The 21,678-nt window shown below is 35.7% G+C and overlaps 1 protein-coding gene across 9 annotated transcripts in view; it reads right to left on the bottom strand.

Annotated features, from left to right (window-relative positions):
• Positions 1 to 21,572, bottom strand: part of LOC125678157 (GRB2-associated-binding protein 1-like) — a 27,195-nt gene extending 5,623 nt beyond the window's left edge. For 2 of the 9 annotated variants that reach the window (XM_056156486.1, XM_056156489.1), the window contains exons 1-5: positions 21,431 to 21,572; positions 16,367 to 16,393; positions 7,116 to 7,419; positions 5,504 to 6,616; positions 2,231 to 2,374 (exon numbers count right to left, since the gene is read on the bottom strand). In XM_056156486.1, coding sequence (XP_056012461.1) covers positions 2,231 to 2,374; positions 5,504 to 6,616; positions 7,116 to 7,419; positions 16,367 to 16,393; positions 21,431 to 21,529 — 1,687 coding nt within the window. In that variant the 5' untranslated portion in view covers positions 21,530 to 21,572. Of the gene's footprint in view, positions 1 to 247; positions 1,308 to 2,230; positions 2,375 to 5,503; positions 6,617 to 7,100; positions 7,420 to 16,366; positions 16,394 to 21,430 lie in introns of those variants that run through there. The other 7 variants (XM_056156487.1, XM_056156491.1, XM_056156488.1 and 4 more) reach the window with 5 other exon arrangements.
• Positions 21,573 to 21,678: the final 106 nt, after the last annotated feature.

Below are 21,678 nucleotides of genomic sequence, written 5' to 3'. Positions count from 1 at the left end.
CATGAAAAGTATGCCGGCATGAACCACTGTTGGAATTGCCAACCGTAAAAATAGACATTCTATATTTATCAAAATTTTATATACACATAGTTCACAACTTGATCGCAATCACAAGGAAATGGCTATCATTATAATTGGTAATAATATCAAAGCCAAAAACATTGGAAATGTAAATGTTTGTATACTGCTAGAGAGTGACTTTCTAACCAACCCCACCCCCCCCCCCCCCCCCCCCCCCCCCGAATTAATTATTGTATGTGTATATGTGAAATTTATCTCCTCACTTTATATCAACTCACTTGACATGGCAATTTTCCAAATCGTTGATTATAGATTTTCATAATACCCCTACACAATAACATATTCTTCAACCTCCAAACTATTAATACATGTACACGAGTTTATGATGTGAAAATTACTTTTTCACCTTTATATCTATGCTCTCACAAAATTTTTAAAAACATGAAAGAAATCTGAAAATAAGTCCCATACTACACACCGTGCAATCTCTGGTATTCCTCCTACTATATGATTTCACTGAATTGACAAATGATATTTAATTGTTCTCAAATATTGGAGAGAGAGAGATTGACATACAGAAAAAGTGAGAAAGAATTTGTCAAACAGGAAGAAACTAAGATGTAGATAAATGTGGCTGCTGAAACATCCCACCTTATCCTGGTCACGGTTTCCTTGTTGTTTAATTTATTTTCTATATGGAAAGTTGCCAGAATTAAAGTCTTGTTGTGTTTTTTTTTTGGTGTGAACTGTTGCCCTAAGACTAAATATATACCATATCCACTACCTATCATTATTGCAACTGCAAACATTCTAAAAATTCTTGAACACACAGCATGACGAAAAAATCCCAAAAGATACAATAAACAATCTGAATACAATCCACAGTGTGTATAATTATACATACTCAACAGCTAGTGGTCAAATTCAAATTATGCAATGTTTAAATAACTGAAGTAAATTCACATGCTCATTAAATTACAGACAAGAGCATAGTATTAAATAGTTGATTTCAATATGAGAATCATACCACATTGCACGTTATGCACATTTCCAAGGGTGTCTCAGTGCTTAGTCACAGCAGATAAAAATTTGAAGTGGAATTAAGAATATTTGACAGCAAAGGCCCATAAGAATGGAATTTGTTTTCATACAGAGAAAATTAATTCAATTGTAATCATCACAACAGCAATGCCAGTGTAAAAAAAAAAAAAAAAACCAAAGTGCACAATATGCAGTATTACACTCGAAATTGTACCTAAAGTTTGTAGGTGTTGTGTCCCCTTCATCTGAAATAAAAGTTTAGAGTGATCAGTATTCTCCCTTGACAAGTGGACAACTGCGACAGTGAGCAGGATTACCATGTGAACAAAGGTCAATCTAATACTGACCTTTAATGACAGAGCCAAATGAAAAAACAGATCAGACAAGTTTGATATCATTACTAGAGCACTCAAGTTTGATATCATTATGAGCACTCAACCTCTATGACATGTGACCATCAGGTAGGGAACAAGTCCCATTTAACTGTGTGTACTTATATTCGTAAGTTCTCATGGTCCTCATTAACTACAGACCAATATTTCAGAAAAATTCCTATACAGAAAGTGTCTTTAACACAGGCAATGTTTTTGTCAGCATACTATCTCCCATGAATAGCCTATTGATTCTGTGAAGTTAAGCCTTACTTGGTCCTCATACTTAATTTACAACCCCCCCCCCCCCCCCCCCCCCACCACCACCACCACACGTCTTCAGTATCTTTGTAGTGGTGGATCTAAAGCCTTAAGGGTGTGTAGGTGTTCAATCTCCTTTATGAAAAAACATCTTGATACATGTATATTTTACATATTTATATTGCGCTGTAGATTATATTTGTTAAATGTACTTAGTTTTTTGGCTTAGAAAAATATTGAATAGTTCCCCTGGGATTTGAATGGTTAAATATGTTTCTGAGTCTGCATGAGTTTGTTAGAATGTGAGATGGGCTAGGCAAAAAGTATTGAGTTTGAGGATTTTGATAAGAATTGATGAGTCGAAGGACTTAGATTGGCAATAAAGAGTCTTAATTAAGGAATTCTATTTGCAATGAAGAGTTTGAGGATTTGAGGGTGGTGGTCAGGATTGATTACTAAAGGTCTGTGGTCTTGGGTTGCTCATGTTATACACAGGTTTGAATCTAAAACAGTTTAAACAAATTTCAGCTGTTCACATGTTTTAGTCTGCATACTGTCACAGTCATTGTTGTCCATCGTGACAAACCTTTTCTCAAGTGTGCCATGTGAATTACTGGAACTTGGATGACGTTTAAAACTCCTGGTCCGAGCAGTACTAAATATAGTGTACGTGTCCTGCTCTGTAAATAGAAGTCCAGCATATTAACCCATTCAAAGAATTCCACTAATGCCAGCCAGGTCTCTGGGTCTGCCATATTTTCTGTGGTTTCAAGAATTCTCTAAATAATTTATACTGCAGAAAAACAGACCCTTGTCTATATATAGAGCTGATGCCTGTATCAGCTCATTAATTCCAAGGCAGGTTCTGATGTCCTCACCAAAAATTATGCTTAAGATGAAAGAAGCCACACCCACAATTTGATATCTATGTCATCCCAGCCGCTTATTGCAAATCTGTCATTACCAGGAACCTGCCTCCTGTTAGAATGGCACAGCTGACATTTCAGAGCTCATAAATTCACGCCTCCATTACTGTGTGCAGCTCGTCTGCCAATAAGCTAACAATTTTTACTTTCTAACTCCAGGGATTCCATGCTGTGTAAACAAACACAGGGAGAAGATGTACTGAACAGATGGCTTTAGACAAAGGGCCCCACTATCAAGTCTACACAAACTTATTTAAAGAATAAAGCTATTCTTAAAATTCAATCAAAAAGTATGCAAGGACATGTAAAACACCTTGTGGCTTAAAATAAATGTCTGTGTAATTAATGATAAGACAGGAATGAGCTGATTGAAAGGTCTCTATCTTCACAAATTCTTTATAAAGTTTTATGTAAACTCAGAATTTTGTAAGCATCTGTGACTCTCCATACTACATTGATGGAACATGAATCACAGGGTTCAAAATCATTTAAAAACAAATTGAATCCTGCTTTGTGCTGTCCTGTCAGCTGCACTGAAATATGATGGCTTCATTATACATTCTATGAAATTTGAAAATTCCTTTGAAAATTCATTTTTGTTTGGTGGTCCTTATTTTGATTGAAAGCTTTCAAAGTAACTGATCATGATATTACAAAATCTTTGAACATTCTTGAATGTTAGGATTGGGGTTTTAAGAGATACTAATTTAATCATTTGAGGTTTTTTTTAAATCCGATTCTTGAAAATTTGATAATTCTACTTTGACATGCACTGTAGTTGTCTGTCAGTCCAAAGAAACTTTTGCTGCAGAAAAGCCTAGGATAAATTAATTCCTTATATTAAAGAACCAGTTCAGGATATCACTGAGCATACTCAAGAGAAACTAGAACTGTCACAGAACATAGAGAAACTATAACTGTCACAGGACATACTCAGAGAAACTAGAACTGTCACAGGACATACTCAGAGAAACTAGAACTGTCACAGAACATACTCAGAGAAACTAGAACTGTCACAGAACATACTCAGAGAAACTAGAACTGTCACAGAACATACTCAGAGAAACTAGAACTGTCACAGAACATACTCAGAGAAACTAGAACTGTCACAGAACATAGAGAAACTATAACTGTCACAGGACATACTCAGAGAAACTAGAACTGTCACAGAACATACTCAGAGAAACTAGAACTGTCACAGAACATACTCAGAGAAACTAGAACTGTCACAGAACATACTCAGAGAAACTAGAACTGTCACAGAACATACTCAGAGAAACTAGAACTGTCACAGAACATAGAGAAACTAGAACTGTCACAGAACATAGAGAAACTATAACTGTCACAGGACATACTCAGAGAAACTATAACTGTCACAGAACATACTCAGAGAAACTAGAACTGTCACAGAACATACTCAGAGAAACTAGAACTGTCACAGAACATACTCAGAGAAACTAGAACTGTCACAGGACATACTCAGAGAAACTAGAACTGTCACAGGACATACTCAGAGAAACTAGAACTGTCACAGGACATACTCAGAGAAACTAGAACTGTCACAGAACATACTCAGAGAAACTAGAACTGTCACAGGACATACTCAGAGAAACTAGAACTGTCACAGAACATACTCAGAGAAACTAGAACTGTCACAGGACATACTCAGAGAAACTAGAACTGTCACAGGACATACTCAGAGAAACTAGAACTGTCACAGGACATACTCAGAGAAACTAGAACTGTCACAGGACATACTCAGAGAAACTAGAACTGTCACAGGACATACTCAGAGAAACTAGAACTGTCACAGGACATACTCAGAGAAACTAGAACTGTCACAGGACATACTCAGAGAAACTAGAACTGTCACAGGACATACTCAGAGAAACTAGAACTGTCACAGGACATACTCAGAGAAACTAGAACTGTCACAGAACATACTCAGAGAAACTAGAACTGTCACAGGACATACTCAGAGAAACTAGAACTGTCGCAGAACATAGAACTGTCCTAATGGGACTAATGTCCCTCACAGGGGGTATGTTAGAAGGTGGGAAATAGAGAAATTCAATGTCAGATCCCACGCGTTTTCTCTCCTTTTTTATCACCGCTTTTTACACTGAACATTCAGTGTAACGAAGACAAAACCTGTGGGTTCTGACGATGAGAGAAATTGTGTTCATTGAAGAAGATACACTTTGGACAATGACAACATAACACACACACACCCTAAAATAAAAAAATATATCCAAAATCCATAACTTCCTTGAATGTTGCAAAGTCTTAAATAAAAGCAGGTGCATAGCTTAATTATTCAGAAAAGATTTAAACAAAATTTTAGTCAAATTCGTTCATCAGTGCTAAAGATACACTCTGGACAAATTATGTCTAATGACGAACAGACCGACAAGGTGATTCCAGTAACCCCCCCCCCCCCCCCCCCCTAAACTTTTTATGCAGGGAGTATACTAAAATCATTTAAACCTACCACTGACATAGCAATGTTTAATCATTTCTAATCATTTAAACCTACCACTGACATAGCAATGTTTAATCATTTCTAATCATTTAAACCTACCACTGACATAGCAATGTTTAATCATTTCTAATCATTTAAACCTACCACTGACATAGCAATGTTTAATTATTTCTAATCTACTGCATTTTACTTGGATATACTATGTCCATTTCTTAAACATGATCTCCCAATAAAAGAATATTACATGTAGTTCTAGGCAAATCAAGATATGTATTACAGAAGTATAACTTAAACATGATCTCCCAATAAAAGAATATTAGTTCTAGGCAAATCAAGATATGTATTACAGAAGTATAACAGGTAACAGAAGTATACACACAAACTCAAATCTTTTTTCTTACCATGGTTAGTGGATGGTCGTGGAGACACCCTGGGGGGTCGTGCTGGGGGTGTGTCATACTCCACCTGTTGATGACCTGGGGTCATATCAAGATAGGGGTCGTGACCCCCAGACATATCATGGTACACACTGTCCGAGTTATTGCGAGACTTGTTTCCCTCCATCGGGAGATAATTGTTTTCACTGTCCACTCGGGGCTGCACATAACCCTTACCAGCATTTATATAACTGTGAGGCACACCTGTTGAACACTTGTGTGGTGGGGGAGGAACACTATTTGGGGACACACTCTTAAGATCCCCATTTGCTAAGGAACCCCTGGGTCTGTTGTAGACGAGTTTTGCCGGCGGAATATCATATGATCCACTAGAACAATGTTTATCCAAAGAAGAATGCGTGGGCACCACTTTGTCCAAATCAAAGTTAGAAATGCGGCTGTTTGTGGGGAGGTTCTGGTATGGTTCTTGATTGTAGGGCTTGGTGGGAGGTGGGGGACGTGCAGGGGGTACCTCCCCCAGCAGCCCGTGCACAGTGGGGTGAGTCGAAGGAGGCACATCATACACATCATCATGCACTAACTGGTCCCCGCTGTGCGGTAGGTAATCGTAGGCAGGGAGACCAGTTTGTGAGGAGTATGCAGAGTCTACCTTTTGACTGTCACTGCTGCTTGAGCGAGGTGAACTGGGGCTGTGGTGAGTGGGTGGGGGAACGTCGTAAGTGTCCTGAGCGTCATTGTGATCAGGGGTGATAACCCTGGGAGGTGGCTTCTTGTATATACTGTCTATCACTCGATCGCGGCGTTTTGGCGTGTCGTAAGTTGACGGGTGAAATACTTCATTGTCTATATCATCGTGCCCTACTTTGATCGGTGGGGGAGGTGCGTGTTCGTCCGGTATGCTATCTACACTGTCCTGTCGGCATGGGTTTTTCCCTGAGCTGCAGTTTGTGAGAGGGATGTAATCCTCCAGTGAATTCTGCCTTACCATGGACTTTGGTATCGTTGGTTGTGTGGTGATAGGGGGCACCACCAACACTGGTTTCGGTTGTGGGTTGTCTGGTGACACGGAGAAACTGGTTCTAGGGTTCTCTGTAACTGGTGGGGGGATGTCATCAGCTAAAATTAGAACAAACTTCAACAAGTGGAAGGAACATCAATCACTAAAATTTAAACAGAATTTGTCACTTCAATAAACAAAAGGGATTGTGAACAAGACATTACGATATTAACTGTAGGTATTATGACAGATGAAATTTTACAATGCTTTTACAGGTTGATAGATTGATTGTATATTGTTTAATGTCCCTCTATAGAATATTTCACTCATATGGAGACGTCACCACTGCCGGTGAAGGGCTGCAAAATTTAGGCCTATGCAGGTGTTAGGTCCATAATGTTAAAGATTACTCTAGCTACAAATGTTGACCTATTATAATTGGGGTTTACAATTAGCTACAAATGTTGACCTATTATAATTGGGGTTTACAATTAGCTACAAATGTTGATCTACAATAATTGGGGTTTACAATTATCTATAAATATTGATCTAAAATAATATCGTTTTACATCTAATAACTTCTAGAAATAAATCGTGACGTACTAAATGCAGACTCACTGGTGGGGTTGTCCTCCGGCTTTAGTCCGCACACACTACACAGATTGCGAACCCACGTGGTCATCTGTTCTTCCGTGTCTGTGGCCAAGAAGTATGTCCTTTCCTTAGATTTATGGAAGGTCTTGATTGCGAGCAGGAAAGGGTAGAGTTCAAGGTCGAGGGATTCTATGATTTGTTCACAGTGTTCAAGGTCGATGACTCCCTTTAGCCGTTTACAGTTCTCGTCACCGTAGTAGTTCAGAACATACTGGTGTGGAAGACTACCCTCGGGCTTGAAGAGAACGAAGAACCTCTTCTTCCATCGCTGTGAAAACAATAAGTAAGCACAGAATTTCAATATTTCTCTCGATTATAAGCTCTGACAAGAGTTATTTTTGTTAATATCTCTGATCTCCAATACTTGTCCAACTTGCCCCACTCGGTGTATGAATTATTCACTAAACAGCTGTACATTTCAAATATCAAAATCAGAAGAGAACTCCATGAATATTTGATGAAAACCAGAAGATTTTTTCCCCATTAACATAAATTGTCATTCAACAAAACACTTGGTAGACTATTATATTAATTAATATAATATTATGTGAATACACAAAACCACAATAATCTAAGAATTTGTCTGTTGCCTCTGTGTCACGAATTAAGTTATCAATGTAAAGCATCTTTCTCACCAGAGTCTGAGTCACACTAACTCTTCACAGCTTGTCTACTAATGAGCCTTCTATGTCTAGGGTGTATGTCCCAGTAAATTAAAGATATCACAACTTCTAAGGAAAAAGTAAGAATATCTCAACACACAATTAGAAATATCGCAATTCTCTATGACTCAGATAAAATTCCAAGTCTGCAAAGTGTTTTCTCCCTCATTGTTCAAACGTGTTAGCTGGCCGCATTAAACAAGGGACATGTATTACACAGCAATATATACATTATATATATAAATGATATATCTGATAGGAATATCCCAATTAAAGATAACACAATTCATGACAGTAACACAAGTTGGGAGAAATACAGACACGATTGCAAAATACACAAATCACACTCAGACACACTGAATAGGGAAATTTGCAGATAAACCACGAGAGCCAGAATCAGTAATATTATGCAGTGTCACATAAGCTACACATCCCCCAGTCTCCCAACATTCCTGTCCTGTTAGATAAGCTCAATCACTTCACAAGATCTTGAAAGGGAATTTTAATTTCTGTCGTCCATAATTCTTTGCTAATTAATTCACCAAAAATGTTAATTGCACATTAGATAAGTTCCCAAAATGAAGATTTTAAGAATATTCCTGGTGTGATCCACTGCCCGTTCATTGCTAAGGTTATTTTTTGTCACGCATAAATTCCCCGGCAGGGACACAGAATCATTCTATGATTTCCCAGACACATATTCATTAGTTATCAGTTATACTTAAAAGTACAACAGCCAAAAATAACGCAGATAAATCCTGACTGATTGCCCTATGAACTTCAGAGAAAACCAACATGACAACAAACCCTGCTGACCCCTGCTGTTTTGTTTACATCCTAATTGCAATTTAACTCACATGAGTTACATCTGATATTCGAGACTGGTTCCCACCTCCTTTTACTACCTGCCCGTTAGGATATTTCCGGTAACTATAAATACAAGACTCTCCAAGAATTACAGAGGTGCTACCTCCAACATCAGAAAGGAAGGACACCTAGCTCTGTAAACTAAAATCCACGATTTTTACTTCAGATCAAGACATACTAAATGTGCATGTCCAAGTTGGGCATGGTGGAGACCAACATTTGGAGAACAACCTTTTAATTTAGTAAGACAATATGTTTGAGAAATTTGAACATGACATCGTCATTTAACAGCCTACATCTTTACACCATGTGAGTAAATGAAGATGAACAAAGAAGCTGGTAGATAAATATAGCACATTCCTACTATAAATAGAATTAAGGCTGTGGCTCCTGTCAGTCAAAAGGCAAAGTACACGTGCACTCAACAATGTGATTCCACTGGAGCAGAAATCTCATTTCTTAGGAATTCTTAATCAACAACAACAACCAAAAAAAAAAAAAAAAATCCAAAAAAAATCTTATAATTATAATGTCATGACTTCATAGTTATGATGCCACAAAAAAATTATGTAATTTCATATTTATCACAAGACACAAACAATGGTCACAAATACCAGGCTAAACAAAAAAGATTTTGGGATACATAGACACCACCTCAACATACTGAAAATCCCATGTTGCTCAATTTTACCTGTATATCAAAAAGGATTTAATTACAGGTAGAAAATATGTAATGGGGATTTAAAATATGTTACAATTTTGGGGGAATTTTAAATCAAATAGGGACATGTTGATAATTAATAAGTCGCAAGAACCTGTTTTGAAAACATTTGATTATTATCAATAGAATATATTAAAAACAATAAAAAAGATGCAGTCTGTTTATTAAGATGACAAGAATATTAGTAACATAATGCTACAGTATCTGTATGCAAATTTCAGTTGAAGATGCATTTCAAAATTTCATCTTCAACAAAGAGAAGTAACTCCTGCAATATTATGCAACAGCACCTGCTTGCCACATAAAAATTTATAACATTTTGGTCTGAGAATCAAAAGATTAATTTTGCCCTGCCTATTTATGTAATTTAAGGATTACATCATCAGTGAGATATGCACGGACATACTTGCACTCTTTGGGAGGTATAAAAATTTTCAAACTGAGCTTTGTCATCAGATGCAAAATCAAAATCAAAAATATTTTAAATTCATTTGCTGGTTGTTTTTTCTTAAATCAGTGGATTAACACATCAGATTATAACAATCTATGATTGAGTGTTAAAATTAAGAGTGCCACAATTTGTTTTTATCAATAAATCAGTTCACACTAAATGAAACAAATTCTAAATTGCAACACCATGACTTTACTATACACGTCCCATATTTTTTTTATTCATGACAATTATTGAATATATTATACCTAATAATTAATTCTAAAGTAAAATGTGGGTATTTTAAACTGTAGGGTGTATTCCAACGGAATTGCCAAAAATCGTTTATTCTGTAGCATAAAAAAAAAATTAATAAATAAACAAACAATTCGATCAACAACTACAGATTTATAGATGTTCATGGAAACACACAACGTAAACATTACAATACAATCATGAGACATTCGACTTTAATAATGTATTTCTAAGTGGCATAAAAAAAATTATTGGTACCAAATATAGTCCTCTTTGAAAAGATCTGAGGTTATCATTTACCACAATTCCTAAATTAAATGCCAACATTAATGTGTAATTAAAAGTCATGTTAATTAAGTCTGTCAACGTGATGTATTGGATTTCAATTAGGAAACATCATAATTTGGAATGGTTTGGGCATTAATTCTCCCATATTAATAGCTATCAAATTCCATGGGAACCCAATCATCACCATATTGACCGTGGTACATCTTACACAGCAGAATGAGCCTAGAATATCAGAATTTCACATCATTATCTAAATCAACAGTGACTGGCCATCGGAGAGGCATCTCAACCCTGACAGGAATGTAGATCCCATGAGAAGGGGTTTCCAGTACTCACTGTCCACATGTCATCAAATCATGAGGATGGCATGTAAATCTAACAGGAAATATTGTGCACCGCTAGGGTACATGATACAGCGGTCTGGAATGACATGTTCATGATGCATGTCTATGTGTGCACACTATATGATCCATCAGGTTTGATGGAACTAGATAGAGCTTATAGTGTGCAAGATGTAATCCAAACGGGATTCAACTATGTATCACCATAAAATTCCAAAAGGAAAGAAACACAATGAAAAAAATCTCCCCCCGAGACTATTTGGATTCCAAAACAATGGTGTGAATTCACTCCAAAGTTGCTGTTTGTTTCTTGGTGAGAATTATGTACATTATCAAACCAGCTCTTTATTGCAACTGATGCCTTTCATGTCATTAATAGAACAATCTATCAAATTTCTATATAAATACAGACATCTTACACTCACAGAACAATCCAAATGTTACACTCACAGAACAATCCAAACCTAACACTCACGGAACAATCTCAACCTAACACTCACAGAACAATCTCAATCTAACACTCACAAAACAATTCAAATCTAACACTCACAGAACAGTCTCAACCTAACACTCACAAAACAATCTCAACCTAACACTCACAGAACAATTCAAACCTAACACTCACAGAACAATCTCAATCTAACACTCACAGAACAATCTCAATCTAACACTCACAGAACAATCTCAATCTAACACTCACAGAACAATCTCAACCTAACACTCACGGAACAATCTCAACCTAACACTCACAGAACAATCTCAATCTAACACTCACAAAACAATTCAAATCTAACACTCACAGAACAGTCTCAACCTAACACTCACAGAACAATCTCAACCTAACATTCACAGAACAATCTCAACCTAACATTCACAGAACAATTCAAATGTTACACTCACGGAACAATTCAAACCTAACACTCACAGAGCAATCCAAATCTTTTACTCACAGAACAAGTGGCCTAAGGGCCACATCGCTCACTTGAGTCACTTTGGCCCACATTTTAAGATTTTCCCTATATATATATACACATGTGAAACTTTGATCCTTGGGGGCCGTAATTTGAACAAACTTGAATCTGCACTATGCAAGGTGAAGATAACGAACAGTGATCAATCTCATAACTCCTATAAGCAATACAAAATAGATAGTTGGGCAAACACGGACCCCTGGACACACCAGAGGTGGGATCAGGTGCCTAGGAGGAGTAAGCATCCCCTGTCAGGTGGTTCTTGAAAAGATTTTCCCTATATATATATATATGTATGTAAAACTTTGATCCCCTATTGTGGCCCCAACCTACCCATGGGGATCATGCTTTTAACAAACTTGAATCTGCACTATGTCAGGAAGCTTTCATGTAAATTTCAGCTCTTCTGGCCTAATGGTTCTTTAAATGACTCCACCCTATTTTTGTGATTATCTCCCCTTCATGGCCCTTCATTTGAACAAACTTGAAAGCCCTTTACCCAAGGATGCTTTTTGCCAAGTTTGGTTGAAATTGGCCCTGAGGTTTTGGAGAAGAAGTCCAAAATGTGAAAAGTTTACAGACAGACGGACAAGATGGGTGATCAGAAAAGCTCACTTGAGCTTTCAGCTCAAATGAACTAAAAACTGGAAGAGTGGAGACATAATGACTTCAACATTCTTCTGTAGGTAAATCAGACTTCCCATCTATAGACAGAGTTACAGAAAGATAGATCTCATGGATCCCTAACCATTCACTCCAAAAATACTCAGAAATCTAAACCTACAAATAATAGATCTAACACTCCCAAACCATTCACCCCAAAAATACTCAGAAATCTAAACCTAAAAATAATAGATCTAACACTCCCAAACCATTCACCCCAAAAATACTCAGAAATCTAAACCTACAAATAATAGATCTAACACTCCCCGACCGTTCACTCCAAAAATACTCAGAAATCTAAACCTACAAATAATAGATCTAACACTCCCCGACCGTTCACTCCAAAAATACTCAGAAATCTAAACCTACAAATAATAGATCTAACACTCCCCAACCGTTCACCCCAAAAATACTCAGAAATGTAAACAACCATTCACCCCAAAAATACTAAGAAATCTAATCTTTCAAATGATGATAATCAATTAAACATCAAGGTCAAAATACACCCCTTAATGGTCATAAAATGATTAGATAAAATCAAAATAAAAGGTCAGGTAAGAAATGCTCACCTGGGGCCCAGCTGGAAACGATGACCAACCCGTTAAGGCAGGACACTAAAGAGGTGTAATGTTGTATTTCACTCCATTGTAACAGAAGTAAGTATATAAGCAAACAAACAACGTTCAAGTGCTCCCCCAATGCAATACTGACAATGCTCCTTCAACTCGGGAGACTTTAAAAACCTGTTCCATTAGGGGAAATGAGTTAAAATACAGCACTAATTCCCGGCCAAACAAAGTTCCTCACTTGTTTGGTATGTTTCAAATGATGTGAAAACTACAAATAAAAACAAAACAAAACCACTACACCTTAAAATATTTTGGTTTCACTCTCACAAATTAAAGAAGGATGTGAAAAAATTTGAGATTTAAAAACCTATGTACACAGGTATCACATTTACCTAACAGAGTCATCACAGCTGAAGAACCCATTTTCCTTTAGATACTTGCCCATTGATTTGATAACATTGTCATGAATATATATTTACTCAGCAAAATTTGTCATGCACCAAATCATGATTTAATGGACATTTCACAGAATTAGTGAAATAATTGTACAAAATTTGTCATGCTACGAGACAACAGAAATTCGATGAGAACATTGATCTATGCAAAGCCTGTCATATAATTTGAAATAAATATCAAAACTCACCCAACTTTACCCTCGCAGGACAATTGCACGCCCTCGGAGGAAAACCAGACCAGCATACAGACAATAATGACACAGCCCCCCATATAATCATTCTACTCTTTACTCGACCTGCATAATATGGGTTCAAATACACACTAAAAAGGGGGCAATTACATCTGAAATAGACACTGTCAGGGGTTCGGAATGCCAGGCATGTTTGTCAACAGCTATTTATGTTTTTTTTCCCAACAGGTCTTCTGAAGGCTTCTGAAGTTATTTATAGACCTGACAATAGTCTAACAAACTTCTTTAGAAGTGATTTCAACTACCTCCTGGCAGGGGTGGGAGGTTTAGGGAGAGAGGTGTGAATGTAGTAACACCCTAGTATAAATATCCCCAATAATTCCATTAATCACTTGCTATGCTCAGGAGTGAGGGTGGGGTTAGATGGTTAGGGCGAGGGGGCAGTTTGTAGGAAGAGAGAGAGATGTGTCCCCATTATAAATATCCCCAATAATTCCAGTAATCACTTGCAATATGCTTGGGGGTGGAGAATAAAAGGGGTGATGAGTTGGCCGTCCACTTGAACATGTTTATTTCAATTGATATCCACTAACAGTTTCCTTGAAGATAGAGGAAGTGGGAATTCATGGCATCAATACTAACTTCCTTTTTAACTTTATGCTTTTAATAAGCAAAGTTCATGTACAGGAGACTAGGACACATTAACTATCAACCATCAAAACATGTGGGTAAAATGACATTGCCGGAAAAAAAAACTACAATAGTCCATTAGTAGATAACAGATGATAGCGATATTTTTTATTTCTTCTGAAGAATAACTTCCTTATTATATGTGTGTGTTGATATATAGCTGCCCCACGGCACAAACCAGGCACTGGGAGATATAATGAAGCCAAGCCGGACATCAAGGAGTGGCCAAAATTCCTTCCAATATTTCTAACCCTTATTAATTAAGAAATCATTAAAGATCTAATGATTCAAAGAGTATCAACATTGCATTCATTTAATTACCATGTGTTTTTATTTGTAAAATTCAAATTGATGTTCTCTACATTTATTGACTATTATGAATTAAGGTTTTCCACATTAACCAGTTCAATTAAAGTGATTCTGAATTGACAGCGTAAATTGATAATTCATTTGTATCTGTTCAATCACAGAAATGTGACACTTGTTGGTACTTACCTGAGATCGGAGCTTGTAGTATCCCCACTATATGTATACACAGGAATAGAATAACTGATTAAAAATGAACTTTACACAAGGGATTATCAATTATAAAACACCATCCCACAGTAAAAACAAATCAGAGGTCTATGAACAGGACATGATATTCACAGTGACAGTCTGTCTTCTCAATGCTGTGGCTTAGAATCTGGTCACACTCCAATGATTTCATCACAAATATAACATTCAACCTAAGAACAATAAAGATCCCCACTGCTTATACTCAGGTAAGTGCATGGACCCACACTTTCCTTAACCAGAAAACTTTGACATTTGTGATCACTCAGTGTTTGTCAACAAATCAGAATTTATTTTTGTTGTTTTGTTTACCACACTGAAAAATTAAAATCATTGTTACCAAACAACCATTTGCTTAGGGTAAAGACAAGGATTTGAACCACAAACCACAGAGGCGAGGCAGCTGATGAGGCAAATACTAGTTAATGAACATGTTTATTTCAACACCATATTAATTCAGTTTAAAAATCCTTAATTACTCAACAGTGTGTTCAATTCTTTTGGATATGATCTATTACCATGATGTTACTGTTTAGTGAAAAATTAGAGACTTTCACTAATAATTGAGTTACATGGTGTGTTAAATGGTTAATACAACGAAACTTAAGACTGCATGTGTACCTCTTTCTTACGTCTACTTCAGACATGTACTTTGAAATTGACGTGAATTAATATTTTGGTGGATCCCCATCATTATACAATATTATAAGGGCACTTGAAACACTTAATAGCCATGTAAAAAAAAAAATTGAAACTTTCCAACAACTACAATTACTACATTTACTTCACATTAAAATTGCTGTCATTTGCAAGTTGGCAAAAAGTAATGAATACACATACATGGATATTAAAAATAAATAAACAACTTTTCATTTCCAAAAAATTAAAGCAAATTTTGGAACTTTTGTAATGAAGATGAAATCTTAATGAGAGCATTTGTCAGTGGTCGATGTGAGGGAAATTTTAGTTTCTGCAGTGACAGACAAAGAAATAAATCACTCTGTCACATAATATGCCATCTATGTACAAAAATTGACAGCTCTTTTCCATTGTCCAATTCATACATAAAGCTCATACCAAGAGCTGAAATGGTTAATGCAAATTTTATCCTTTATTTTTACGTCATGCATGGAATGTGTAAATTAACATCTCTTAATTCATACAAGTCCTTTTTTTTATATACAAAACAAGATGAAGAAATTTTCTTCTTCTTCAGATTTTCATGCAATTCTTGAACATGTTAAATAGATAAATAATTCTATAGTAAAACAAATTCATGCTTCTCAAAAATTCCATTTTTTTCAATAAAACACAAAGAACATGCACACCAAAACCTAAAAATATAAGACCGAAGTAAAAAAAAAAATTTCAAACTAAAAATAGAGGAGTGACTGACGGAAGCTATATGCATATTGATTACTTCATTAATTCAAATTAAGGTTAATCAGTAAATGAAGATGTTTTAATCACAAACAGTGGATGAGGTTCCATCAGTCATATTGAGTGGTGAAAGTGAAACTGAAAGTGGAATAATAAACAAGAGTACATGAGACTTACGGTGGTGTCCATCACATCGGGTGAGAACTGGCAAAATAAAACATATTGTTATCAGTCAAACACACTTAAACTTACTATAAACAAGTGCAGGTCTTTACCTCTCTACAGCTTGAGAGAAAATAAACTTCTGAAACATGAACTATACTTGGTCTTATTTAAAAATGAATTTTAAGATTAAAAAGAAAGCATAAGGAAACCCCGCTGTTAAAGGCAGATGTGCCAATCTTGATCAACAGGTAGACTCCTGAATAGAGAGAATCTCTCCGCACCAGGTGATGTATTACCAGAGGTAAACAATACACAAAGCTGTGACTATTCAGGTAAACCATCGACAGATTGCAGGCGAGAATCTCTGCCCATCTTCAACTACAATCCTTTAGAGATCTGGCCCTGCGTTAATCGAAGGCAGCTGACTTCTACCCCTCAAACAGCTGACGCCCCAATGTGGGTTAAAGGTACAGACCTAGTTATTGGCTTAATAAAATACTTCAATATGCAGTTTTATTTAATGACCTCTTTAAATTCTACAAATTCTTCAGTTATGATTTATGCGTTGATGATATCCCAAAATTAATAATGAACCCCTTCGTAATTTAATGGAATTGGATAAGATAATACAAGTTGTCTCCCTTAGTGTTAATACATTCTTAGCCATGACTTCAACTACTGCTTGTCATATATAAATGCATTTCATCTCAATCTTGAAATGAGTATATATATCCCCCCTACACACACATTTCCTGCAGTCCATTTAAGTACCCACATCCACTCCCTACAATTTTTTTTTTCATTTACAGAATGATCTTCTGAAATGTAAGTGATTGATTTGTTTTAAAGTTATTGCCCTAAAATAACCTTTGTTGCGGTGACTGGTACATACCACGCCGTCAGAGAGGCGAGTTGAATTATATTATAACTTTAATCATCAAGGAAGCAATTTTGTTCAGACCAGTATTCACAATGCGATTTGTCCTGTCAGCAGTACTCTTCTCTACATGCACTACTTTTTCGAGATTTCTGGTCATATCTCTGAAGTGTAAACATTTTCAGAAAATTGTTTCTGGTACTAAAAGACTGTCATAATTTATATACACTGGTTCTGCCTGACTTCCATCATTATTCTCCTCAATATTCCCAGACAATGTAAGTGTCAGGATACTTGAACCACTTGAAATTCATTATCAGAAATGTGAAAGTTTTTTTTTTTTTAGTTTACAAACTATTTAAAAAGTAGATCACAGAACTATTTCTCTATCAGTGTAGAGAATAAAGCCTGTATCGTTATACTGTGTAATGTCTAACATTCTAAATATGTGACTGTTCTATTTCTCTATCAGTGTAGAGAATAAAGCCTGTATCGTTATACTGTGTAATGTCTAACATTCTAAATATGTAACGGTTCTATTTCTCTATCAGTGTAGAGAATAAAGCCTGTATCGTTATACTGTGTAATGTCTAACATTCTAAATATGTGACGGTTCTATTTCTCTATCAGTGTAGAGAATAAAGCCTGTATCGTTATACTGTGTAATGTCTAACATTCTAAATATGTGACGGTTCTATTTCTCTATCAGTGTAGAGAATAAAGCCTGTATCGTTATACTGTGTAATGTCTAACATTCTAAATATGTGACTGCTCTACATTAATCATTAAATCTCCGTTATATCTTATATGCATTCCTCCTGCTCTGTCAAGCAGATCATTGGATAATAATTTCAAATTGTCACATCATTGGTCAAGTGTTGGTCACAGAGGCTTTCAGTAGATCGGTACATGAAAATTTTATTTGATGGGTTATTATAGCATCACATATGGAGTGTGACTTCGCAATCAAAAGGGTGATAGGAGCTCTCAATTATTTTATATGATCTTTTTAAGAGTCCCCCCTCCCTGAATAATAAAACAAAATGGGTGATTTTTTGTAAATAACGATATTTTAGAGTCCAAATTTTTCTGTGATTTGATGCATGATATAATCTCATGTTAGTATAGGCCAAAAGCATGTATCACATAAATTTGCTCCTTTTAACCAAATACTTTGATTAGTATCTAGGTGTCATACCCCCAGGTCCTGAAAATTATAATGGCGGGGTCAATTATTTCCTGTTAATCTCTTGCCTTGTGATTGCTTTCAATAAAATTAGATTTTTATATATCCTAATAAGATATCCATAGATACAAGACCAAACCATCCATAATTCACAGAATTGGCAGAGCATTGTTTTACAGTTTAACAGAAAGTTTAGTGTATGATGAGATTATCACGCTACATTATTGTTAAGTCACTCACACAACAATGGAGCGAATCAAAGATAATATTTTAATCAGATTGTCATCAGGCTTCATTGAACTCTATTATCAGGCTTCATCATCTGAGGATAAAGATATAAGCCAGTAGAAAACCAGAAATATGCACTGTGTACAGATGCTGGAATTTTAATTCTATGATTAAAATGTACAAGTGATTTTCTATGTATTTGAATTTTATTTATTTTACAATCAAATATTTCTTCCTGATTTTTTTTTAAACCCTCCACTAAAACTTACTTATAATGAAGGAAATTTTTATTAGATCTTTCTTTGTATCTAGCACTACAAATACTGGATGTTCCTGAACCACTAATATATATGCTAGTTTATATATAGACTGTAATACTTAGTACTAGCGCAGCGTAAAGTGACATATACAGTGTGTGCTGTTTGATCCCAGCCAATGCTAGTCCATGACTGAAACACCATACTATCAACTGAATCCATTAATTCACGATAACCCCCTCTGGAAAACCACTATTAGCTGTGCATTTGGGGGGGGGGGGGGGGGGGTGTTGAATATTGCATTTACATGATCTGGAAGTAAGATCTATACAGAGACACAAGTAAATTAGCTCTAGTACTGGGGACTGCATGGAGTTCTGACATGTTTAAAGATGCACAGTAACACTGCTAGGTGTTTATAATTAAATAAATCTGTATCCCTGGAATAACAATGCAATGTGCTAGCAGAGTATGCTTCCTAGTGCCAATATATCTAAAATATTTGTACAATGTTTATAAATAACGGAACATTCCGGGAATAATTTTATAGAGGTTTTATACAGCAGCAACCTAGAGCATCATATTGTTTCACAATCTGAAGAAGTTAACCGGCCTGAGTTAATAAGAAACCACCGTGTCAATAGTCTATATATAGCCTGAATTGTCATGAACCTCTTAACCATTCTTATTCTTTGAGTTTCTGTTTAGTGCTATAACAATCTATTTCTCTTATTCTTTTAACGATCGACCATATCTCTCTTCAGAAAAGATGTTAAGTGGACGACCTTCTTCCGTTGTGTACTGCACAGACATTTAGTTTACAATATAAATCATGCTCCCCCTCCACACTCACTAATGCTTCAAAATGCTTTGTACATTTATTAAAATACTTTTTTTTTTTTAAAATTCAACAAGAACCATCTGAAAGATATTAATTTTCCTTTTCTTATGTATAATTAATTTTCCCTGAATGTTCCATTTCTCCATAGTCTACGTGACATTTATTGAATTGTAGATTTAAGTATGAACCTCTTAGTCTGAAAAAAATATGAGTTCCTTCATTGTTAATGTTAAAAATTACATTTAAAGTAGTGCTGATACTGCCCAACAAAAGAGTTTAGGATAAACAGCTTAAAATCTAATCAAGTTCAACAAAGGCAGTTCTATTTCAGACTAGTGCGCATCAAGGCTAAATAGTTTGGCCTTTAGTCTGTGTGTCAACATATAAATATCAAATATTGTAGTAAATACATTATTACATTCAACAGGCAAACTAGTGTCAACTAGAAGAAGAGAAAAACTAATAAAAACAATTTCTAGACAAGTCTAAACTAATTTACCTGTTTTTAAAGGCATTCAGCAAATTAAATGTCACAGTAAACTGCTGAATAAAATATCACAGATACTTGTTCTTAATTTCTTGGCTTGTAAAATAAGCCTAACAACTTATTATTAATAAATGTAAGTTAAAGTGGAAAGATTCTAACATGTTCAGAAAGATAATTTATATTTTATTTATGCACTTAATGCATGCTATTTGATTTAGAAGCCTTGCTGTGAGAGGTGACACCGACAGATTTATAAGTGATGAGTTAACTCAATACTCTTATGTCAAATGTACATGTGATGTGTTGGTCGCACTGATTAACCAAAACACATTTACTCAACGATTTAGATATCTGACTCCATTTCAGTCTGACACATAAGTGATCATATAATAGTCAACCAAAATAAATGTGTCATCTATCCAGCAAAATCATAAATTATGCAAGGATGCACAAAAGGCTTTTTAAATTCCAATACTTGAAATACACATTTCAGTGCATAATTTAAGGATGGTCTTTACACAAGCATTGATGACTCCTGTCATGACAATTGCCTATTAATGTTGTAATTTTATACCTGTATAATCCAACAAAACTTATACAAAAACTCCTTGCAAATTAGTGTACATGTACAAAATTTAATTAGCCCTTTCTTTATATACATTTCTTTTATTTTCAAATTTGTAGAAAATACTGATATAGACTAATTTTTTCTTGCTGCCATGCCCATAATTGTGTGTGCATATATGATCACATACAATGACTAGGGCCTGCTGAAGCCCTATCTACTAAAAGTCATTAAAACTTCACATCACTATCTGACATTTATTTTCACTTAGTTATGTGTACCATGCTTTCGTTATTAAACATTCTTCCCCTGATTGTTGTTGTTTCCTTAAATTTGAGACATACACTTAAAATGACTTGGGTAACTATTTAATGCCAGTTAATATCTCAACTATTTCCCAGGCTACAGATAATTTTATGGCATTTATTTCAGGAGGAAACAAAATATATTTATACATGCAGTATACAAGTGAAGGCGGAATGAAAAAAAAGTAAACAACGACCCTTCCGTCAAATGGCAGAGGTACCAAGGTTTTCATAGCGACTCCACACTTGTCGTGTGGAGCACCAGTGGGCTCATCAAAGTACCTCAAAACATCATTTTAATAAACAAATTAAGCATAAAAGTGTGCTTACTGCTCGGAAGATTTTCCACGCTCCAGTCAGACGGAATTTCTTCTCGGGGGGAGACTTCACCATCCAGCCCGAATACACTACGTTCGCGATTTTGTTCATTTTTCACTCTTCCGCTGCTTCGCAAAATCGAAAAGCCATGGTTAAGACGTTGCCCTACATAGACACCAAAATACACAGCAATACTAATTTCATTTCTTCATTTTTTTTGATAAAGAAGATATATGCAGGAAGATTTTAACCCTTGTTGT

Source organism: Ostrea edulis, chromosome 2, assembly GCF_947568905.1.
Source record: "Ostrea edulis chromosome 2, xbOstEdul1.1, whole genome shotgun sequence".
NCBI classification, from domain to species: Eukaryota; Metazoa; Mollusca; class Bivalvia; order Ostreida; family Ostreidae; genus Ostrea; species Ostrea edulis.
The sequence above is the reverse complement of the archived record's forward strand: the minus strand, read 5'-3'. Positions and strand labels throughout refer to the sequence as shown.